The 25,746-nt window shown below is 37.8% G+C and overlaps 1 protein-coding gene across 5 annotated transcripts in view; it reads right to left on the reverse strand.

Moving 5' to 3' along the window:
- Window positions 1–25,746, reverse strand: part of mark1 (MAP/microtubule affinity-regulating kinase 1) — a 36,670-nt gene that overhangs the window by 7,408 nt on the left and 3,516 nt on the right. For all 5 annotated transcript variants that reach the window (XM_044137467.1, XM_044137466.1, XM_044137469.1 and 2 more), the window contains exons 2-11: window positions 23,309–23,509; window positions 17,846–17,899; window positions 4,896–4,944; window positions 4,049–4,114; window positions 3,844–3,914; window positions 2,478–2,534; window positions 2,132–2,368; window positions 969–1,088; window positions 241–340; window positions 42–154 (exon numbers count right to left, since the gene is read on the reverse strand). In XM_044137467.1, the coding sequence (XP_043993402.1) occupies window positions 42–154; window positions 241–340; window positions 969–1,088; window positions 2,132–2,368; window positions 2,478–2,534; window positions 3,844–3,914; window positions 4,049–4,114; window positions 4,896–4,944; window positions 17,846–17,899; window positions 23,309–23,509 (1,068 nt within the window). The remainder of the gene's footprint in view (window positions 1–41; window positions 155–240; window positions 341–968; window positions 1,089–2,131; window positions 2,369–2,477; window positions 2,535–3,843; window positions 3,915–4,048; window positions 4,115–4,895; window positions 4,945–17,845; window positions 17,900–23,308; window positions 23,510–25,746) is intronic.

Below are 25,746 nucleotides of genomic sequence, written 5' to 3' on the forward strand. Positions count from 1 at the left end.
TATTATTATATGGGAAGCAGAGTAGGTCCAACGAGCTTCACCTCTGGAGCTTTTCGGCCTAGCAGCAGGTATGTAGCCATGACGTCGTCGTACTTCTGGTTTTGTAGTGAGTCAGTGATCTCTTCTTTAGGGAAACCCATGGTCACCATGAGCTCTGATTGGATGGAGAGGAGAAAAGTGGTCTGAGTCTGAACTGCAGAAAAAACATAATAAATGGTATCCACATCCTGCGGAACACACCTATTCTGGACGAATCGTTGAAATCAGACTCTGGCTCGATGTAGGGTTTGAGCTCCTCATCGTCGTGACCCACATTCATCCAGTGGTCTTTCATGATTTGCTAATAAGGAAACGAGAACAACATAACTTCTCAACTGCAATTTGAATCACTAATGATTATTTCAGCTAATACTGACACGTGCTGCAGTTACACATGCTCAAAATGCAAACAAATGAGAATGTTTTTACTGAACTCCAGTATGGTTCTGATCTGTCTCCGCACTTGATTCAATCTTACCACAAAATAAAGGCTTCCCATCGCCGTTTCCCATGGACACAAGTTGTTCTAAATTTTAAATCTAAGAATATTACCAGACATACTTCTTTAAAACATCACTTTTAAGCTAGATATTTCCATGTGTCCACTTTCCTCATTTAAGAAAACGCTGCATAGTTCCAAGTCATAACCTGATAAAAGAAATGTAAAGAAAATTGCTGATAAAATGAGCAAAAAGACCAAAACTTCTATAAACCTTTGAGAAGCGCTGATGAAGTGGAGCAAAGACATAGAGGGTGAGAATTTGCACAGATCTCTACATTTGACAGGCTATAAATTTAGGACAAAAAGTATTTCCAAATATTAATCAAAAGCCTCTCTGTAAATCATTAAGTTTTATGCCTGATTGCATGCCATATACAGAAAGTACAGAAGGCAAAGAAGCAGATAGAATGTAAACACATGCAAATACCTCTAAACTGCCTCGTTTGACGGGGTTGAGCACAAGGAGTTTCTTCAGCAGGTTTTCACAGTCTGTTGACATGTAAAAAGGGATGCGGTACTTTCCTCGCAGAACCCGCTCCCGAAGTTCCTGCATCCAATGTAAAAAAAAGATTTTTAATACAGGTTATAATACTGTAGCTCTTGTTTTAGGATATTTAAAACCAGAGCTTGATATTGGCTCATGCTCATGGTTTTAAAGTTGAATCAACTGTTCGACAGAGAAATGAACCTAGAAGAAATATTTTAAGCCATTGATCTGGTACAGTACAGTATTGGTTCCACTTTGCTCAGCAGCTCTGTACAGTTGAGGGGGAGATAAACAATCAGTTTTAGATTACATGTAATCAAAATATCAATTTCCAATTTAAAAAAATATAAAAATGAACCTCTCAACTCGGCTATGAAGACACTTTAAAAATAAATTATTGAAGCTAATATTGCTAAATTTTTTGCATTTTTAAAGCTTGGTGATTAATTTTTACAACTGCTGCTCCCATTACCTATTGCTCTCCAAGCAAGTTGAAACTCAATTTTATTTGGCTTAATATGTTAAAACATTTAAGTTTAAACTGCATAGCAACATTTAAAAGAATCAACTATACTAACTGTAGAAAATAATGAGTGAGGTAGGATGCTTTTAACTACTTTCTTTGAGCAAAGTTTAATTTGGAGTTACTATCTGCAACACAAATTAAAAATCTAAGACACTAAAGAGCTAAAATGTGAACATTTTCTTTATAAAACCTATAGAGCATTTATAGAATCAATTGCATATTAAATTAGGAAAATAAAAGTATGATATTACCTCAAGTTACTGGTCATGGGTCATATTTTTTCTCTTTTTAAATCAGTGTGAAATTGAAAATGAATGTCCTATTCATTTTATTTGTGACCATAGCAAACATTTTTTAATTAGCTTCTATTCCTTTTTAACCATTTTCACAAACTCTAATCCCAATTTGACTAATCATGGTAAAAATCTAGATAGAGGGAAGCTGAATTAAACTGAACAACCAGAGTGTACACTGGTGATTTTTCCTGTATCCATACTTAATAAGTTATTAAGCTTTAAAGCAAGAAAACTTTCTCTTTGTGGGACTATGAAATGCTTTCCAGAAAAAAAAGGCCCACCTTTAGGTTCTGTCCGTCAAAAGGTAATGATCCGCTGACCAGTGTGTAGAGGATAACACCAAGACTCCAGACGTCCACTTCAGGACCATCATACTTTTTTCCCTGAAAGAGTTCAGGAGCTGCATACGGTGGGGAGCCACAGAAAGTGTCCAGTTTGCTGCCCACAGTGAACTCGTTGCTGAAGCCAAAGTCTGCTATCTTGATGTTCATATCCGCATCCAGCAATAAGTTCTCAGCCTGATGGAAGGACAGAAGATAGCAATGTACACTGATTTCTGAAGCTTTTATCAGGATGAACTGCTAAAAGACAAGAGAATTTAAATTTGTCATAACTCGAGATTCTCACCTTTAGATCCCTGTGTACTATTCTTCTCTGATGGCAATACTGCACTGCAGACACAATCTGAAACACAAGAATGCACCGTATGTCACTGCATTAAATACCGGACTAGAAAAGAAACTTGAATTAGATGAAAGGAAGCAAAAACAAATCTGGAGAAGTTCAGCTGATAACAAGGAAAAGCTGCATTTCACCTACTCCCTCACCTTTTTATTGTCCCAATTCTCAGTTTTCAGTTCATGCAGAGAGACAGACAGGTCTTCCTAACTGCTTCTACCATGTGGAGGGAGTTCAGTATTGTTATTCTTAAAAAGCATGAAAAGGCTCTGCTGTGCAGGAGGTCATTAGTAATTTTCTCCATAATTTGTATGGAGAAATTTTGTCCAATTTTGTACTGTCTGTTTGTCAAAAATTTATTTTTAATAAGCCCAATCTAGAATATTGCAAAAGTCAAAATATTCATACATGGGATGTGCTGTGGTGGCACAGGGGTTAAGCACAACCCACATAAGGAGGCCTCGACGCGGCCGTCACAGGTTCGATTCCCAGCCTGGCGACCTTTGCTGCATGTCTTCCCCATTCTCTCATTACCCACTTTCCTGTCAATTAACTATCAAATAAAGGGCACTAGAGCCAATAAAACCTTGAAAAAAAAAAATTCATACGTTCCTCCACAAAAAAGAGGATGACATTAATCATCCTCTTTTTTTTATCTATTATTTATCTATTTTTTGATAAAAAAATATTTTATCAAACAAATATATTATATGTAAATCATTTCAATGGTTTCCCCAAATTACTGATTTACAATGAGGCCGTCATTTTATTCTAGTTTTAAAAGGAATAACTACTGTTAGCAGTAGTTATTCCTTTGTCTTTTGACAAATCTACATTTATGCTGTTGTTTGAGGCGGCCAGGAAGATTCATACTCCAGAATGTCAAAAATATCGATCAAACATAAATCATCCCATTCTCTGACAAGCGTCACCCAGCTGTGAACACCTGTAAACATGTGCAGACTTTAAACATTTAGGCTTTTGATCTTGTGTACACATATTCCCTTCAGTCCTTCTATCAAGACACTGTTGCCGTACATTAAAACAAATAAAACATAAATCCTATTTTTTTTTTCAGTATAGATAGCCATATCAAAAGCAACGATGACAATGTAAAAACTGATGTAATATTGATGCACATGAGGCACCACTAGAGGTCAGCAGAGACTACAGGGATGCAGGCTTTCTCAGAAGAAGCTGTGTGCTCCACCTTCCCTCTGCAGTCAGTGACAAAGCGGGATTTTGGTCTATGCAGTCTTTCTCCAGAAAACAATAAAGTAATGAGGCCTGAAATGCTGCAAGACTGGTGACTCACCTGCCTAAACTTGGCCCTGGCCTCCTTCTCCTTCATCCTGCCATGAGCCACCAGGTAGTCAAATACCTCTCCTGCAACAAGAACAAACACAAATAGTATACATTTGTAAGACCCTCCTAGACTTTCAGGGACTTAAAATCATGCATGCAAAGTAAATAAATAATATGTGACCTAGTTAATGAACATGAATTGAGGCCTAGCTCACCTCCACTGGCATACTCCATCACCAAATAAAGTGTCTTTTCTGTTTCAATCACCTCAAACAATTTTACTGCAGAAAAAAGGAAAGCATTAATTAAAACAAATGACTTAAATGAAGTTCATAGTTGGACTTTGCAAAGGGAACCTGTCACTTTAAGAGACAAAACAGATCTGTATTACAAAAAGAGATTGAACAGGTAGCATGTAGCTATTTTTTTTTTTGTGTATTTCAAGGTTTTTGAGGTTCCTGCACGTTTTAGTTAAATTTACGACTACAGGACCTTTTAATCTTTGTAAAGATTTAAATTTAAGGCACTTCCATAAATTACAAAAAAATAACTGTTAATAATAATAACAAGAACACAATGTTCCCAATTTTTTCTCAATCTTAACAAAACAATAAAAAGTAATATTAAAGAGCAAAATTAATTCTTGCAGGGAAGAATAAATGTCCAGTAGTTAAAATAAGGGCTCAATTTCGACTAAACAATGTTGTAAATGCATTTCTCAAAGAAATTATTAAAGCCTGTAATTAATTTAAGAAAAAAAATAATAATAAAAAAGCATTTTCTGAAAGATTGCTCAAATTAAAGACATACTACAGGAAATCTGGATGTATTTAAGGTCCAAAAATTAACTTGATTATATTCAGACTAAAGACTAAGACCCTGAACAAACCCTGATCAGAGAGTAAACGCATAATAACAATCTGGGAATTAAAATCACAAATAGGTTAAATCTAATTAGTTCATTTATTTATTCAGTGAGTTGCAGAGGTTAAGCTAGTTCTACAGTCTTACTTCTGACGGTTAACAGATTCATCAGACTGATTCATCAGCATGTTCACTCACCTATATTAGGATGATTCAGTAGCTTCATTATTCTGACTTCCCTGAAAAGCTGTGGAGACACAGAAGAACAACATTAGTCCATCCAGAACAACATCAGATGACTTAATTGGCAATAAAACCTGAGTGCTGCATATTGATGGTTGTTTTGAAACATTTTAAAGTGTCTTAAATGTGGTCACACTGGCAGAGGACATGAGGATCACAGCTCTACTATGCTGTGAAAAGCAATATGATTGATGCCACGATGCATTAAATCTTGCCCAATACAGACAAGGTGCAGAATTACAACTCCACTGACAGGCTGCAGGGGAATGAGGCGACCATGTGGCCAGGACTGCAGCCACTCACACACTGCCAGCATCTGCAGAGCAGCAGCGCAGACATGCCGCTCCGTAACAGCTGTAAAACTTTACAGGCTTTGAGTTTGAGATTCCAGAGCAGTTATACTCAGTCTCTTTTCAATCACACACACGTGGCTTTTCTTGTATTTTCTCAGAGCAGCCTGTGCTTTCAGACGAGTAAATAATCAGTTGGATCTTCTGTTGGAAAAACTGCATCTCTTTGTGTGACTGTTTTATGTCAGCTGAGCTCCTGCAGCCACGCAGAGGTGCTGCTGAATCATTTACATTCTGTTATTTCCAACTCGACGTTTGCTCAAGTGTCGGATTTCAGTAGCAACGAGATAGGGATTTGCACCTAAAGAAGAGTTCAGCCACCTGAGACAACACAGATTTAGGTCTTTGCTGAAATCCCATCTGACTGAGTTTTATATATATATATTGAGGAAATCACATTAATCTTTGCTTTGTGAAGCTGTGCATCTCTGACTTGTATGAGGTTGAGTTATATTTGTGAAAAGCATAGAATGCTTGTAAATTTCTTAATGGTAATTTGGGTATTATGTAATGTCCAAGGTAGTGTGTGTTTCTAGGTCATCAAACAGAGTTATTATATCAGTGTGAGCAGGCCCAGCTCTACAGGACTTCCAGCTACAGTCTCACTTATTACAAAACAAAACAAAAAAAATTCTGCTGCACTAAATCTTTCTCCTGTTCTCTACTTGTCTCTACTTGCTTCTTTGTGACACCTTTAGCCTCATGGATCCAAAATATTGCACAAGAAGCTGCAGCAGTGAGACTAAAGGTTCTTAGTCTCACTAAGAACCGACAAAGTGTTGGCTGTTTTTGTTCAACGTCTGTTGTGGAGTATTCTTCAGTGTAACATAAACTATGACACAAGACCACATATTCGTCATCATTACCAAAAACATCATTTCAGTAGACATGGGGGCTAGGATTTATTTAAGATAAATCCTGAACTGATATTGTTTGTATATTTTTATCAGCCTTCTACCTTAAACATTGCTGCTTTTTCTCTTTAAATACCACAAATCACCTGTTCCTACCATATAGGATTTTGGAAGGATTTATGTTGTGCTTTATTCTTAGTGTATTTTATACCAGTGTTTCTTGTAGCGGACAGAAATGTTTCAAAGATCCATCTCAAAACAGTTGTTTAGTCTTCTTCATGCTGTTTTTCCAACAGCCACTTTTGTAAAACAGCCTTTTTTACTTGAACTTAGCATTGCCAGGACAAATATTTGCATAAAACAAGTGTAGTTAAGCGAGATGTTATTTTCACACATAATCTATCAGCATGGACAACAAGAAAAAGCTGTTCTTCAGAAGTTGGCTCGGTTTTAATTCAGTTTCTCAAACAGTTCAGAGCCAACAGACTTCACCATTTCTTACCAAAAAGCTAAAAACTCAGAGGAGAACAAGCTTATAACTATGGGATTTATAGAATTCAAAGCTGTGTTTTTGAGAAAAATATGAAGAATGATTTTTTTGAGTCAATCATAAGATATTTATAAAGTAGTGACGCACAAATTAGTCAGCCAGTAATCAAAATCCGCCAATTTTATCTTGGATTATTATGTAAAGCGCTGAGAAACCAGGTGAGTAGACAAACTGGTACTGCATAAATAAACCAATAAACAGCATGAACTTGAAGTCAGAACTTAAAGTTGAGAGATTTGGGGTGCACTGACCATGCATTTGAGTTCTGATTTTGTGTTCTTTTAAACTGATAAATGTAAAACCAGGCACGCTTAGATATACATGAGTAATTGAAATAAAAATATGTTATGGGAACGCCTCAATTGGGATTCATCTCGATTGGAATAAAATTGCAATACAAACGAGAGGGAAGGTTTATGGCAACTGATAAACTGAACTGCATGAATGTAGACGCTTGTTTTGATCATGTCATTCTGGCAAAGTCATGACTAATAAACAATCCCATATTTTGAGGCAGCACTGAACTTTGATAGATGCTTATTTCCTCATGTTCTCTCATCCTACAACGAAGGAAGACCAACAACATACTGTTTAGTCTGTATTAATGAGTGCAGTAACATGTGTTACTGGAACCTGGCATCGGTCCATTCTGGGCTCTCAGAAGACACAGAATGAACTCATTACTGCATTTGTTTGTCATGTTCAGCACAAATGGAAATACAGCTTCTTTGTCTTTTGTGGGGGGATTTTAGCAAAATTGTATAACTGTCATTCTGAATAAAGCCTGGTGCATGTAAACCCACATCATGGCCAGATTAACTTTGTACCCATATAAACAATGCATTTTGATAACTTCATCAAAATACACCTCAATCCGATAAATAAATTTTGGATATGTCAACGTAGCAACTGAGAATACAAGGAAGTATTAGTTGTGTGGGTTCCTTTACAGAAATAGGAGTTTTTAGTCCAATTGTTCATAGATCATTCTTAAAGCACATAATATTCCCTTAATTTCTAACAGAGATTTACTATGCTCAAAGCAAAAAGTACATCATAGAACACATTTCTTATACACATAAGCTACAAATATTAGACTTTGAGAGATAAGTCATTGTAAAACTGCTTCACAAATTTCACAGAAAAACTAAATGATCACATACCAAATGTGATCATTTGATACTAAACCACCTTTACACCTTTAAAGGTGGTTTAGTATCAAATGACACCTTTAGTATCATGTATTAACTTAGATTTCCAAAATATTGCCAACAATACCAATTCCCACTTTGGCATGTTCCACAATGGAAATTAAAAAGCTCAAATTATTAAAACTGTAAACATTTTCATGCTGGAACACATTCAGCCTTTCTGTTATCTAATTCAAGTGTTGGTCTCTCTTATGCATTTGTACCTATGCAAGACCTTAACGTGTTTTGTGCTTCCTCCAACTTTATTTATTAGGCCCCTATTATACTGGAATGACCAACTGACTAACTCTTCCTCTGGTAATAACTTCCACACCAAAGAGTGCTGTTAATACGACTCATTAGTGGGGTCATATGGTGATCAGAACAAGATCAGACTGTTGAGTTTCTGACTGGCTGGTACACTACCAGTTAGAGGTGATCAAGCCGAACATCACTAGAATCTGCAGGCCAGACCTCATAGTCATCTTCCAGAAAAACCCTAATTGTTGTATTTCTAGCTTCATGCATCAATTTTTATTCAACCCAGCAGAAATTAAACATTTATGTAAAAAAAAAAAAATGTTTTCAAGGCCCCAACTAATTAACAAAACTAGTAGTTTTACAAAAGTTTCATTATAAAGGGTTAAGCAATTATTATAAACACTATTTAATCAGTAACTATATTGCATATTAATCAACCAATATCTATGTTTTGTATTGAAAGCATAAAAAGTGTTTATAAAGATTAGACAGTTTTGCTATCTGCTCATAGTTTTTTAAGAGGACCCTCTGTGGCTCTAAATAACAAACATCTCCTATGTGGCAAACCCTGCTCCATATTCAGCAGCTGCTGCTCCGGCCTGAGAGGTTCCCTGCTGGTAACGAAGAGAGTTAGAGTGGAAACACACAGACATAAAACCCAGAAGATGTCCCTCATGATGAGACAAACATGTGTAAGTCACTGGATGTCCTTTGACATGCCAAGCATCACTCAGGAGAGGAATCTCTATTATTATGAATGACGGGCTTAAAAGTCTGTATTGGATCTTGAGCTCTCATCTCCACTGTCTTGTCCCCTCCCTCCCCCTGCATGTTGTTTGCGTCACTGCCCTAAAGCTCCTCACATGGGAAGCACGTGTGCAGCCACTTGGAAACAAAAATTAGAACAAATCTGAGCGGGACTGTGGAAAAACAACAACAAACAAGGATCCCGTCAATACACATTCAATATGGATGAAGCCACCATGAAGGCCGACAGCAGATAATGAGTTTGAGATCTTTGATCCGGTCTGCTATCATTATCAATAATATCTACAGACACAGTGGGGAGTTGCAGTGTGGAATAAAGGCGTTCTGAATGTGTGCTGTGTACATGGTGGTGAGTGAGTAACTGCAGAGGGGCTACATTATCCCAGAAATAAGAAGGTATTAAAGTGATCAATTTAGCTAATAAATGAAAAAAATAATTTGGGGGGAGTGCATATTCTAACAGCACACACCGTTCAATGTGCCTGAATCTGGGTAGTCTGTGCCAGTGACCTACTTCCAGCCACCCAGAGGCACCCATACTAGCCTTAATTACAGCAGAGTCCGCATACAGGCGGAGCAGAACAGAGGATATCTGACAGGGGACACTTACAGGAACAGGCTGCACTATTTCAGTCATGGCAGCTGCACAGCTGCTTGTTCAACGTGGAGATTATTGATAGAACGAGAAGCCTGCAAACCCTCCTCCATCCAGTGGATTTCTGTTTGAATGTGTGCTAATGGTACTTAAGAAACATCATAGCAGTAAATAAATCCCGTTTGCAGTTGCAGTGAGACAAACAGGCAGAAAAATAAAAAGCATTTCTGACAGGCATGCACAAGTCGAACTGTGATTGTTGATCAGCAGGCAACATACTGACAAGAACTTTCTACCTATCAGACAGACAAACCAATAGAACATACTTTGACAATTGTTTTGAGTTAAATAAAGATCAACATTAGAGTGATGTACTGGATACATTGTAATATTTTTACTTTCAGTTTGACTCAGAATTTCATCTCTATCAACAAACCTGCAGTGAGGGGTGGGGAATACAGTTTATTTCAGAATACATCAGAAGCGGACATGGATGATTCTGATTGAGTAAAAAAATGAAAATGAATTACATTAACTGAAAACATAATTTTGACAAATACAACAGGCGGCACTTAGAAGAGCACAAGTGAAGTGCCAGGACAGTTTACGCAATAAATGTCCCACGAGCATGACCTGGGCCCTGGAAAAAGAGTCACACCAAATAGAGGATGTTTCCATATGGAAATTTATCTGAACATTTTTAAAGTTTGAGGAGTAATTTCTAAAATTTCTGACTGTTTTATGCATTTGTCCAACAAGATCATTGTGCAAAATATGCCAAAACTCCCCTCCCAAACTCAGAAAGGTGAAGCTAATTACAACATTCATTGTGACTTTTACTGTGAAGCATTTCTTAAGTCTCCATAGCTGGACATCTTCTGAGGAATGGCAGCTAGCACACTGTGTTCTTCAAATAAATGAGGGAAGCACAGGAGCATTTCTGAATAAGCCTTAGCAGAATAGGAATGGCAGATCACAAAGAAGGATTTTCTTTTAGTTACAGATGACTAAAGAGATTTTCAACTGCATATTTTTTGTCAGTTTTGGGGGTGGTATTTAACAAATATTGCTCTTTCTTGTTGAGCTAAAAGGTCTTGAACACCATTATTAGTGAAGCAGAGAGAAGAGGTTTGACAGAAGCAGATGATATAGCCTTTAGAACAAAAAACGTAGTAATTGGTCAAAATCCAGAGGTCAGACTTAAAGGAAAACTGGAAAAATGCATCAGCCAGAAGAAAACAATCTGTTCTGTCTGACATTGACATGAATGTCTTAACCTGTCCTCAACCCCCGAGGAACTAAAAATAAAACCAGAAAAAAACAAATTACTTTGTTTTCATCTGCTCCTGCAATGCCTTTATTAACCTCCAACAATATTAGAAAGAAAACCCTCTCTCAGTGCAACGTGTTTAAATAGATTAGTCTTATTGAAGTCAGGCAGCATTCTAAATGTCATCAGACATAATTGGCTGCATATCTTAGCAGCTCCAACATTTGATTTTGTACTATGATTCAGACAACAGTCCTGTCTGCCTAATCACATTCCACTCATCTGGTCAAGACCAAAGCTCCTCTAGCCAATGAGCTGGGCAGCATTTCATTGGCTAATGCAGAGTGGCAGGAGGAGGACAGACGTAAACAACAGCCATTATGAGAGGTTGACCCCACAGTGGGCTTTTTGCAGCAGGCAGAAAAAAAATGCAACCTCCCAAACTCAGACATTGTAAAGCAAATCAGCAGCACTTAAAACTGATATTGGACTTCAAATTGCTTTAGGTTTAGTTACAGATCAGATGAGAGTGCGGCGGCTGGTGGGATGAGTACGGCATTTGCTTAGTGGAAGAGGAGATTAACCAAAGGGCCTATTTTAGGGGCAAAACGCCTTAAAACCTTGACAACGTCAACATCCCGGATCACAGATGACATGTGATGTGTTTCCTGCAGTGGCTGTAAGGAGGAGCTTTAGAAAGCTCAGCTGATCTCATTTCCTGTCCTGACCACTATAAACTCAGACCAGGACCAACGAGCCATGAAGGATCAGAACCGAGGTTTATTTTTAACTCATGATTCACTTCTTTAAAGCTGTCATTAAAATAGAAAAATAGAGGTGAAAATACCAACAGATAAAAAAGAGATAAAAGAGATCTAGTATTTTTAATAATAGATTTTACTCTGTGCTGCAGCACAGCACAGATACAAAATTACTTGTCGGTTTAAGACAATGACGCTCATCCCTCTAGATTAGCAAATGAATGGTAGCACACAGGGGCAGGAATGTGAGCATGTGTGTGAAATGTTGCTAAAACCGTGACTTGCTCTCAACGAGGATCTGCCAGTCCAATGTGTCATGCAGCTTTATCTGCGTGTATAAATGAGCCCATATAGTACCCGCTTGTTGTGCCAGATGGTGAGCCCACAGCCCAGGTCCTTTGGGACCACAAACGAAGGATCAGTGGCATTTTGACAGGCTAACATGAAAGAGCAACCACTAGCGGTGAGTGGAAAAGTCGTGCTGCCAAATCAGATACAGAACTCCCACAAAAACCATACAACAAGAAAAGGAAAAGCAGTGCACCAGTTTTAACCATGAATACAAAATATCTCATTAACTTCCAAGTCAGATTAAGAGATGTAAACATTATTAGCTTAAGTGTACAATTCTTGTATTAATTGGTCAGTTTTCGGGCATTGTGTACCTATTGTGCCCTATTAAGATAGCCTGATATCAGTTTGTATACCAAAGACACTTCGCCCCAGATTCAGCAGCTACCTTCATGCTATCAAATGGAAAATATTTTCTAATTTCTCTGGTCTTGTTTCTTACAAAAAATTTTGCAAAGTTGATAATTTAGGAGTTTTATAATGGCGTTATTGAACTATTGACATTGTTTAAATCAATCAGATGGCTTTAGGAAAAAGAAGGTGTTTGCTGTAAATAAGCTGACCTAATTTAGAAAACAAAATCAGCTCTTTGAAAGTTTAGCAACCATTAATTTGAAGAATTAATGCCCACACACACACACATCCCTCTGTTCCCAACATATATAAACATACGAAGACAACCACTCATGTTAGGAAGTCTATAAATTACAGCAAGAGGTTTCTGGGTTCGATTCCCGGTCCGGGGTCTTTCTGCATGGAGTTTGCATGTTCTCCCTGTGCATGCATGGGTTCTCTCCGGGTACTCCGGTTTCCTCCCACAGTCCAAAAACATGACTGTTAAGTTAATTAGTCTCTCTACATTCTCCCTAGGTGTGAGTGTGTGTGTGAATGGTTGTGTGTCTCTGTGTTCCCCTGCGACAGACTGGCGACCTATCAAGGGTGAACCCCGCCTCTCGCTCAAAACCTTTGCTGGAGATAGGCCCCAGGACCCTTCCTTTCCCCACTAGGGACAAAGGTGTACAGAAAATGGATGGATGGGTGAAGTTTAGTGCTAAAGAACCACCATAATCCAGTCAGAGCTTTAAAAAAAAACCCAGATGAATAATCAGCAACAAAATTAGGAACAATGCAAAAAAAGAAAAAGAGATTTATTTCATAATTCATGGAAAAACTCTCTCAGAGTCAACCAGTCTTTTAAAAGCTATAAAGATAAAACATATATACAGGAAAGGTTCATATCAAGTACAATAGCAACTGAGAAAAGAAAGAAAAACATACAGCTACCAGCAGCCTGTTACATTGACACCATATGTCATAACTGACACTCCTCCGGACTTTTCCAAAGGTGTCAGGTGCTCTGCGTGACGGCCAACACTGAGACACTGCCAAGAAAATAATGAGAGCTATGATTTGGCTCAGATGAACCTGAAGTCAATTGGAAGATTCAAGGTACGGGCTGACATATAAAAGATGTTGTTTCTCTGCTGGTCTACTTTCCACACTAATTAGTCTTTCAGTGTCTGTAGTTTTTGTTAATGATAGATTGACAGGTTTTCATCTCTCATATCCTTCATCACGAGTTCAGCCCAGACTAGGGGACAGGGAGCCTTTGTCCGAACGAGCACAAACAGCTAACCAGTCAAATGAGGAAATAAAACCCTGAGATAGAGGCAGATTCTGATTGCCCTACATTAATCTGTGGCCTTAGGTTGTGTTAGATGTAATGAGAAAACTGTTCTGAAGTAAAATAACTCAATGAAAAGAACTTTCAAATCTGAAAAGTAAAGAGCATTTCAGAAATTTTACTTATAATCTTTGTAGCAGAAAGGTTCAGGAGTCATTAGGAACTTGGTGATTTGTTTTGATTACGTTTCAGATGGTTTACATTTTATTTTCCATTTTCTCACATCCTGTAGGAATGGATCTCGTCATAAGCAAAATGTGGGAGATTTGTGAGAAAATGGACTTTCCTCTTTGCATTTGATACTCACCATAAAGTAAATATAAAGGAACGTTAAGATAATCAATTTGAGATTTGTTAATCAAGTCCAAATCGTCCACATCTGCATTAGAAGCATCAGAAAAAAACATTTTTCTTACTCCCATCCCTATAAACAATTTAGTCATCTTCTATCATTGACATATTGCTATGACTCAACTAAACCAATATGTCAGTGATACAATTGGATGGAAGCGCTGAATATGCCCTCTTAAATTTGAAATTCTTTTGTTACTCCCCTACTATTGTAAAGGTCACAGTGCGAGAACATCGAGCCCAAACAGCTTTGGGGACTGAACTGAAATTAATTATGTCTAGACTTTTTAATTAGAATACAGCCTCCAACAAAACAACCAAAAATAACCGATGAACACAAAAAAAACAGCTAAAGGAAAGCTGTATTTATGGATGAGCTTTATTTTCAATTTAGAGAATGTCTATCTAATGTAAATCCAGGCATTAATTGGGAAAGTACTGGAAAACCCTGCAAACCAGTAAAGGAGGCCAGTGATCAGCCAGTTTTCTACATTGTTTATTACAAGCTTTGTTTAAATGCATCAACATCAGAAAGGCAACTAAGCAAAACTGGGCTGGAGTTGAAGGCTCTCTTTACTGTAGCCGCTGTAAAGCTTTCACGAGCATAGCACAGGGCAGGGCGGGTCAGCGAGACAATCGATTCAGTCCAGGAGACGGCTGCTGCATTAAAAAACAGGTTTCTGCATTGCAGATGGCACATCTGTATACTATTACAAAAACCTATAGCACAGAGCGGAGGATATCATAATGGATAACAATGTGCAAATGCCAGGCAGAAACACAACTACCTCAAATTCATATGAGAGAAGCAAACAAACAAAAGAAACATATCTGCACACACACTCACATGTGTGCTCATGCTGTGACATCAATCCCAGCTCATCTTCCATAAAAAGCTATAAGAGTTCTCCATATTGACCCTCCTGAGTCTGCTGCAGCTGACACATGAAAGGCACACTGAATAATTGATCACAGCCTTCCTGATTGGTCCGCACGCTCGCATGGTACATATGACCTACTGCGTGCATCATCACCAGGCAGCGGACAACACCGGCAGCAGAAAATAAAATCATCCGCGACCTCAACGAGGCCCAAACTGGTTGAGTCACCTTCTGAGCAGAATCTCAATGAGATTCCCACCACACAGCAAAGGATTCAACAAAAGATCGCAGGCGATGAAATTTCTTTTAGTCAGCTTGGATCGCACTGATTGGCTAAGAAGCAGCAGTGGCATCTCATTAGGACCTAACACAATCATAAATGTTTATTAATGGTGAAGAAGACTGCCAGGAACAGAAAAGTGTCGGAAATGTGTCAGACAAAAAAAAAAAAACAACAACAAAAAAAAAACGCCACTTCATTATAATCACTATGATTTATCTCTGACTGACTTCCTTTTCTCAGAAAAATGCAAAGAATTTGAAGAGATTTTGAATAAATTAATTCATATAGTTTATTTAAACTGCTTGCAGGGAGTCGTGTTTTTCAGTCTTTCTGGCCTTGGAAACATAAGTGGAAACCACAGTAACAGCAGCATGTTTAACCATAAATTTCTTTCGAATAAGCCTACTTGAAACATTTTATGAAGTCTTCTTCATTTCTTCTAATGAAGACTTAAGTTTTTGAGTTTCTAGGAACCAGTGTTCTGCAATTCAGGATTGTCTCTTTCCCTGAGGAGTAAACATAACATGAGGTAAGAAATATGCTCACTTCTTTCAGCCACATTCTGGGTGAAGACCTGTGTTTATTTTGCCACCATCAGGGTGGTACGGGTGTGAAAAAAATATCCAAAGTATATCCACCATTATAGAAATGCATCAATGACCAAGTCTCCATCCTAAGCATTATACACTATACACATTCCACGTAGTGGTTCACTCATGTTGACAGAAAATAAAAAGTCTCATCAGTCCAACCATTAGAAGTGTAAACATGGGGAATTCAAATTGTCATGGAACAGTGTCACTTTACTGGAACCGTGTGCTTCGCTGACTGAGATCAAGAATCAGCTTTTCAGCAACAAACACTTCAGGTGGATTTGCAAATTCCACATTTTTATGTTGGAATAATTAAAATAATTAAAAGGAAAAAGTTCTTTAACTTTTAGTGGGACAGTTTGAGAATTCTCCCCAGGCCAAACTCCAAAATCCAATATGGCAGATACAATTTGGTGATAAACACAGTAAAAACAGATAATTTGTACTTTTGGCAATTGGTTTCTCGGGAAACTCTGCATAAACACAGCAATATGCAGCTTTCTATACAGAACTTGTTAGAGGTTTAAAGAGCAAATAAAGTGGAGAAGAAACATCTTATTAGCTTGCATTTCTAATAGTAGTTAGCCACATAGAGAGACCACTGGTTGTTCACTAGTTGCACACTGTTCTCCATTTCAAATTGTTCTGGAAAGTTCACTTTCCTGCACTTCTCTTTGGAGTTTTCTGATGAACCAAAGATCAATATGCTTAAACATTTCTTCTTTTTTTTAACAACCCACTGGTAGTTAATAGCTCTAAATCAGTTAAACAGTTTGCATTAACCTTGGAGACCAACTTTTCTTTGCAACATCAACAAATGTCTGAATTGAAATCATAACTGCTCACAGATGTTCAGACAAATATCTAAAAAGGTACTGGTAAAGCATTTCAAGAACCATCCAGGCTAGTAAAAACTGCGATGTAATGGATCAGTATTTTGACATGTAAAAAAATACACTTGTAGTTTAAGGAGCTTTATGTGAGATTTTATTAAATATTTCCATATAAATCTATTAAAGGAGGTGCACTAATGGTGCAAGGGAAGAAAAAAAAAAGCTTATTTAATATTTTGTTTTTGTGATTGTGTCATGTACTAAGTGTTTTTCTCTTTACTTTCTAAAAAAACATTGAATGTCCTAATCAGTAAAACATTCCTTCTGTTGTGTAAATGTGTAATTGCTTTTGTTCTAAAAACTAGATGAAGAAAAAAATTTTGGTACTTTAACTTTTAAAAATATTAGACCTTTGAAAGCTTGCTATTTTTTATTTTTTCAAAGGCCCATTAACTTATGCAGAAATAGGCAAATTTATTTTCTGACTCCTCATTTAGATCAAACAGGCAATCTGTACAAGTTATCTGTACAATAACTGTGGAACTGGTAAGTTTGTTGAGTTATTTTTCTAAATGTGGATTTTTTTTTATTATTATGTTTACAAATGTACCCAAATTATATGATCAAGATTTTTGGTTGCTGCTTTCTACTGTGATTTGTTTTAAATAATTTACACGCTTTCATCAGTGGTGCAGTAAATGCAGCAGACACTAAATTATATGGCTCCACTGGATGTACAATAAGGCTTTTTTTCTCTGTTATTACAAGACACAGAAAGACAAAGAGCAGCCAGAGCGAGCACAGCTAGGACAAAGTCACGACCATGAGATGAATTCCTCAAATCCTTGCACACATGGTTTATTTTTAGACTTACAGTAGGTGATGGTACATGGATAAAGCAGCAGCGACTGCTTTCATTCCACAAACTCTAATCTACCGTAAGATTCAACTGTGTATGCATAGATATATGGAACCATGTATGTGTAATCAGCTGAAAGATCACTACTGTGACTTGGCAATTTGTCCAAGCTCTTTGTTCTAATTGGTCCTGACTGCCAGACAAGTGACAACCAGGGCAGCAGGTGTATTTTTAGCCACTCTTCTCCACAAACCCACATAGCCACGAACGAAAGAGCAGAAAGACGGAGGTTTAAACGTGCCTTGTGGTCTCTCCTGACTACATCTGATTACATTATGTAAAACAGCGCATCCTGAGTTCAAAGAGCAGAGAAACAGAGCAGCAGGAGTCTGGGAATGACTAATGGAAAAGACTGTGAGCGCTGTAACCAAGACATTAGTGTTTCCAAGAGGCGATAAAACACCAACTCACCTTCTGTAGACTGGTCGGATTCAGCTGGGTTTTGTCTATAATTTTCACCGCTACCTAGAGGAAGAAGGAAGGAGAAAAAGAGAAGCTAATTAATAAGATTAAAACAAATTCTGTTTTTTTTTGTGTAAAAGAAAATTCTGTTCTACATAGTATGAATATTCTGTCAGCACAGACAAAAAGCAGAATACATACACTGGACTGATATAGGTGAGCTATATATGTACAGCAGTCAGGTCAGTGCAGCGATTGACTGCTGGCAGCAGGCTATCTCTCTATCGCCATAATCACCCCAAAGTGCACAGCGAAACAGACACGCTCTCCTCACTTTCTCAGAGCTCAGCAGCTTTCACAAAACCACGAGCTGAGCAATACTGCAGAGTCACCGGCGAGCCCACACAATATGCTGATAAGAGATTGACGGAGCACTTTCAACAATCTGATGCGATTACACTCGAGTGCTTGTGAAATACATACAAACCTATTGTCCCTGAACAAAAAACAACTACTTAAAGTGTTTTTTTTCCCCCTACCACAAAGAGCTAAGTGTCAAAATTGTTATGAATAGCGGCTGTTTTGTGGTGTAACCACAGACAATTAGGCCAAAATCAATTTTAGCCATGTCTCAGGGTAGGAGTAATACAGTGCTGATCTGTTGGATAATACTGGGTGCTTAGAGGCGACAGAGGTTGATGGTCTTTATTGGCCTCCCACATTTTTGCAGTTGAAAATAATTTTTAAAAAATCTCATCTTCATAAAGAGATACCTGAAAAATACCATATCAAAACTCTTGGAAAGGGCAAGAGTTGAAACTGTTACATTTATGTTTTTATATCTGATTGATAACTTGTTCCTTTTCAATGTTTAAAAAAAAAAACATGCGTGTTTTGTCCTCAGGGCCCAGAGTTCTGAATGTTTTCTCTGGTTTCCTTGCTTTAGCACTCGGGGATCAATTAGTTGAATTACCTGCTAAGCTATTAAGTTCTGCAGGAGACTGCTAACAACCCATTCACTCAAATCAGGTGTTCAGGCAGGGAAACCTCCAACATGTGCAGGATTCCAGAAGAATTGAACTGAACAGCACTACTTCAAAAAGAGCAAAGATTGAGGATTATTTATCACTCTGTTTTTCATTTCTTGAAAAAATTCCTAACAGCTCTAATCATCATTTTTAATGTTTCTCCTTTTCCTCCAGACTTAATTGAGCTTTACTGTAAAAAAAATAGTAACTGTATATAATTAGACCTAAATCTGACTATCCAACTGTAAAGGAAAGAATTGGATGAATTTGAATTTGGAGGATTGCGTTCTATATAACTGATATGAATCAGACCTGTTCATCTTGCAAAATGTGCTGATTTTGTGAACTGGCAATTAATAAACACATTGAATTAAAATTGAAGTAAACATTTCTCATCTTCAAATAAAAATACCACACAGGAAACGACAGCAAAGGTTTATTTATTTTATTGAATGTTTAATGCTGTTTTCTGGGGATAGAGGTTCTCCTTTTTCAGATCATTGTTTGAAATTAAAAGCTTGGTTTAATTGTGAGACCATCTTCCAGACTTCCTTTGTCCCTCAATTGTAAGACAAACTGCTTCTGGAGATAGTATGACAGCCATAATTACAACTTTTAATGACTTTGACTGGGGCCTTCCGAGAGCCTCATATGCATGCTTCGGTGGGTGCAGATTGTGCCTCAGACCCCAAGCAGCACATTAAGGGGGGAAAAAAAACACCAAGCAAAATGCTGAGTCATGGCACAGAGAATGCAGGTTATTCATCACAAACAGGGTTTCCCCAAGACCAGCGCCGAGATTCAATTTCATCAAACGCCTGAAGCTACACCCCATAATGACGCCGTTGTGGAGCTGGTGAACGAAACACAGTCCTGCAGAGGAAGAAAGAGAGCCAAGGCTCAGAGTAAAGAAACAAAGTGTGCAGGTGGGGTCTATTTGCAGCTCATCTTAGGTGGGGAGGTATTCTCTGAGACTTTCAACTTCCTGCGAACCGTGTTAAGAGTTTAAATGTTGTCCTGTTGAATGTTAAAAACGATCCTCTCCCTCTCATTCTGGCATTTTTCCCTTTGCAGGAGACGTTTTCATTGTTACACAATGTTCTGATATAATCCTTTTAATCTCATTTGACAATGACGTGGATGGATGACACAAAGTTTGCATTAAACATACTGCATCCGTCTGCTCACGCCAATGGTCTGGGGGTGAATAATTCCACTCCACAGTGGCAGAAGGCCAGTGTGCATCTCTGTTAATTATGCAGATAGCTTGTAACTCAGCGGCCATATGCTCGGTCCGTACACCGGCCCCGTCATCGTGCACATTTCTAAAACTATGTCCAGAGTCAAGCGGAAGACGTGGAGGGAAAATTTAGTCGTGTCACCACTTAAGTGCTGAAGGCACCTCAAATGGTGTGCCTATTTTCCTCTGAGCTCTTGCTACACAAGCACTGGTGCATGATTTAGGACACAGTTACACAATGAAAAGATCAGCATCCCTGCTACTAAAAAGAGACAGCAGTATTTGAAATCAATATTAGCGTTACAACACATCAAATGCACAAGAAGCACATAATGTTTCTTACTCTCAGCTGTAGATCAAAGGACATTATGAATAATGAATGCAAGTTTCTCCTGCAAATATAATATTGATTTTAGCTCCTCCATATTGACATGAACTCCTGCAACTCTGCGTTCTTGTTTGCAAATCTCCACTCACTTAAGTTGCTCTGTGTGCTATATGTGAGAAATCTGAGATTCTAAACAACTTAGACTTAGACTTAAACATTAAATGTTTTAAAAACTATGCTACAGTAGTGCCCTCAAATAAAGTTGACAAAATTTATTTGAGTGTGTTAACTCAAATAAAGCTTAGAAAAAATTTAGAAACCCATCTCAATATGGAAGTCTATTATTTTTTGCTGTGATTGCACAAGAATTCAAAATTCAAAAGAAAAGCTAAATATTTACTGTGTCTGCAGACGTTTCCATATGTTTAGTTTGCAATAAACTGAACATGGATAGGAGTTAAATAAACAGCATAATCATGCAGAAGTATGGAAGAGCAATACGTTTTTAACTGTTTGTAGCCAAATTTGCATCTTGAGCTTATCTATTTATATATGACAGGACAGGAAGTGTTTAGTGGTTGGAGAAAATGTTTCAGTTTTTAGACGCAAGTATCTTCTCCCTTGAGGCAGCAAGTCCTGGCAAAGAACTATGGAAACAAGTCTTCAAGTATATTCAGTCACCTGTAGAAAAAAAACAAATACCTGTATGGGTCTAATTATGCAAACAAGTTTAATGTTCAGAGTGCTGAAAGACAATAGCAAGCTATAGAACCTGGCCCCAGAAAGAGAGGGGTTACACATTTGAAAACTGTGGACTGTTATTCTGGCGGCAGTTTTATTTTCCTTCTTCAATTGTTCCTGAAAGACCTGAGATATAAAAAGTTTAGCAGCAGAGTTGCACAATGCAGCAGCCACATTGATAGCTACCAGCATCATGATGTCCATTCACAATTCAGAACAGAATAAGGAAACGGGTTAAGGTTAAACTACAAAAGAACATTTACTGCAGAATCTGGAATATTTTGGAGAAAATTACACAAAATTGCACAGCGCCTAACTAGGCTTCCTATGCCGCAGATTTTTGTTTTGTTTCCTTTTATGCTTCCTGGTTTGGTAGACGCAATCTGATGGAGGTGGTCATCTCTACAGATAGGCTAACAAATATGTCGTCCAATAAATTAGGTCAATGCTTGAAAATTCTTTAAGTAAAGATCAATATTTTAGGAGACGCTAGTGAGGGACCAACCTCTGCTGCTGGATTCATAGCAGCTTTTTGATCAGCCGTAGCTTAGTGAGCAATAAGTTAAGCACAAGGTGTTAGAGCAAGCAGCGCTAATGTCATCATCCGTTCTGGAGAATCTGCCTCTCAGAGACAGTGTGCAGAGCAGATCTGTAAACATGATGCAAGTGAGTCACCTGAAATATCTCTATCACCAGATCTCTAGAGGCACAGAAGGAGAGAGAAGCTGCTGTTTCTGCCAGCTGACAGCATCATGTCAGTGCATGGATACTTCATTCCAAGGAAACTGTAAAAAATCTGACCAGATGTCGAAAAAGTGGTACATCAGGAAAAAAAAAAAAGCATAAGCCCATAAATAAATAAAATAACGAGTCTAAATACCTATCGACTTCCAACCATCCGATTTTTTAAAATGTTATCTCAGCACCCACAATCCAAACTGTCCTTAGTCTATTCTTTTTTCTTTTTTTTTTTTTGCTTCCATCAAGATGGTCCTACTACTCTCTGTGAGCTCTACAATCTCAAGCACTAAAATCTACACATAAGTGTGGGCATAATAGGTAGTCAGAGTCCAGGTGGGATGTAATTGCATCACACTTGAAATATAAGAATCTAAATGCATCCGATTGCTTCAGACTGCAATAATGCAAATGCTGATAGCAGCTCAAATTGGATAAGACAAACAATAAATGAGTGTAGTTAACATCTTAATCAGTTCGAAACATCTACAACAAGATCACAACCTGCAATAATCCAACGGTTTGTCTAGATGCATTGTATGTTGCAGTTCAACTTAAAATGTAGTTGGTAGGCTATTGCTTCAATAAGATTGCATCAGTTTTTACAGATTCTGTTCTTTCCATCTATTCTCCCTCCATCTCTTGTACATGTCTTTGCATTTTAATGAGCAAGCAAAGCCTTTCACACACACACAAACCGGAGCATGACCTTCTCCTCCAGCACCAGGTGTCACATATGCAACCTGCTTGTTTAGCATTAGCATTAAAAGCCACGAGGCCAACAAACCTGTACCCGTTAGACCTGAGAAACCAGCCGTGTTTTTAATACTCTGATAAAACCTCAGGCTTCATGAAACTGAGGAGATTAAAGGCTACAAATGGCAAAAATGGCAAAATGAGAGCACCTATGAGGTATATAGAAGGTGTAATTACAAACACACACCATCACAGGTGAGCACTGTGCAAGCCTGCTTTTGTGTGTGAAAGGAAAAGAGATGTGCATCAAAATAAATTGCGCAACAAAATCAATAATGCAAAGAAAAATGTGTACCTCATCTTTATTTAACATGCATCTAAATTTACAAGATCTACTTAGTGGGTTTATTTCCCCATTTGTTTTTTAATTGCATGTCTGAAAATCTATCTGAGTCTCAAATGGAGTTGGAAAAATTAGAAACAACCATTCAAGGCCTTGCAAAAGTATTCACATCCCTTAAACATTTTCATACATTACAACCACAAACAGCCTAAATGTTCAGGGGTTTATGTGATAAAGCAAAACAAACCAGCGCAGAATTAGATGACAAGGAAGGAAATTTTGGCTGGTTTAAAAAAAAAAAAACTGAATAGTGTGGAGATGCATTACCATTTAGCTGCAGTATGTAAATTTGTCTCACCTCTCTCCCAGTCAGAATGTGCCTCGCTAGCTTCACTTTGGCAAAGTTCCCCTTTCCGATGGTCTTAAGGAGGCGGTAGTTGCCGATATGAGGCTGCTCATCTGTGGAGGTGAAAGAGTTGCGACATCGTGGCAGGCTGTGACGACTCGCAGACTTTGTTGGGGGAGCTGGAGGCTCAACAAAGCCGTCCACCGACGAGTGCTGCAAGGAAGGCACACATGAAGATTAACAAAATCACTCTGCAACTTCTTCTTAAAGCAATTTGGGTTCACAAATCATAAGCAAATAATTCTTGAAACAATCTTTTGTACAGCTGTCAAAGGGAGGACAGACCAGGCATCTCTGTTTGTAAATTCAAAGCATATATGCTGTTATCTAGTATCACTAGGGTTGCTATAGACTTACAAGTATTAACATAATATAAGTAGTTCTCGTCATGGATACAAACCTCCATAGTGGAAAAAAGTCATGAATACAGAAAGTGGACAAAGGTGTGTATCAGGTATTACTTTCATTCCTAGAGATATCTGAAATACCATTTGCAAAATACCAGCTCTCATGTTAACTGACAAGTAGAAATACTGGCTAAGAGCTCCTGAACACGGTCAATGTCTGAAACATCAATAGTGAAGTCTGTAGAGTCAGTTTGGAAAGTACTTAGTGTCACAGCCTCTGAACACTTTGTGTTGGACTCTGCACATCCCTGATTTGGAGATTTCCCCGCATTTTTCCTATACTGCTTGTTGGAGTTTCACCTATCCTACAGAACAAGTCCCTACAGGTGTGAAAACTAATGGCTTTTGAAAATCGTCAGCTTCAATTTTCAAATAACTTTTAGGTGTTTTGACAGCACATTGTCCGTTTCTGGATTTGCTTTGAATTTAACGTTCAAACTGAAAGTAAAAATCTTGAGACCAACAGAGAGATCAGCTGATGACCAGAAATGTTTAGAGAGAAAGAGAGAGAGCAAGACTTCAGTAGATAACAGGAAGGCTGAACAGTGCAGCAAAAGTAATCTGCTTGATCATTTCAAGCTAACATCTGATTTGGAAATTGCTGGAGTTCAAAATGTTTTGGAAATATCAGAGTTAATCTACAGAGTGCAGAAAAAACAGTCTCATGTTTTTATGATAGTCATGCTAACTACTCAATTGTAAAATAATTTTGCTCCTAAAAATAATTGCAAAACCATGGTTAAAAGGAACTGCTCTCTCACAAAGTGGTTTAATATTCATGCTAAAAACATTACAGCTCTTATAGAGAAATCAGAATCATCTTGGAGTTGGGGGTCAGAGGTTTGAGAAGTCTGAGATCAGAAATCAACAACAAAACTCTGGTTGGTCCAGCTCTACGAAATATTATTTGTGTGACTTTCCTCATCACCAGCACAATGTATGATCAATTCATACTTCACAAGAGGATATGCGTTTCTTCCATGAAAATGTGTGTTTCATGTTCTGCCCCAGAGCATTTATTTTACCAGACACTCTGTAGAACGTGGTTCCAAAGCATTTATGGTTAATTCATTCAGAAACACGCGATTCAGATTTTAGCTATCAAAGGTAAACAAAGAGTTTTCTTCACCAGAATACCCCAAGTTGTCCTGGAAACTTTCTAGAACACAACATACCTTCTGCAAAGTCAACTGTGGCTTCATACATGCATTTTTAGCTGCACTAAACTTATAACTTTAACCTCTACTATTGCTGGCCACACAACAATATTTCCTCTTAGTGCCTGAAAATATGCTTTTAAAGTAAAAATTATTTAGTGTTTATAAAGCATATTTCACAAAAACGCTCACAGAAGCTAAAAACACTGAACACAGGGACATCCAAAATAGGGCACAAAAATCTAAACACAAAAAGAATGAGATGCTATAAAGCCATAAATCTGACTAAAACATTTTAACTCCTCCTACTTTGTAAAAACATACTTCTACTTTTTCCAAGCTTTAACCTTTCCTAACAAGTATTACTGTGAGAACGCCTGAAGCTCCACACCCCCCTCCGCCCTAAGATGTGAATATGAATCCCAATTCAGCTAACTAAAAGCCTAAAGGCTAATGAAGGCAAAACATCTCCACTGAAGTTATTTTGTTGTTACATATCTCAAAAATTTATAAATTGCACTGTAATGTCAACCATAAGCTATATTAATAAAGATGCTAAATTCAAACAAAAATGTATGTGGGGGATTTTTGGTTGCGTTTCAATATTTTTTTTAAATCCTATCACGTTCTCAGACTACTTAATTGTTAACACTATCAAGGAGGATACAATGCAAGAAAATCCAGTCCCTTCCAAACATCAACACCCAATTACCCACAAAGCAGGATTCAATATCAGAGGAAACAGATAACTAGACAACATCTTCAAAATGTGTAGCACAGTGTCACAACTTTAGCATGATTTGAAGGTGAACAGCTTGTCGTGAAC

This window comes from Gambusia affinis, linkage group LG13 (assembly GCF_019740435.1).
Source record: "Gambusia affinis linkage group LG13, SWU_Gaff_1.0, whole genome shotgun sequence".
NCBI lineage: Eukaryota > Metazoa > Chordata > Actinopteri > Cyprinodontiformes > Poeciliidae > Gambusia > Gambusia affinis.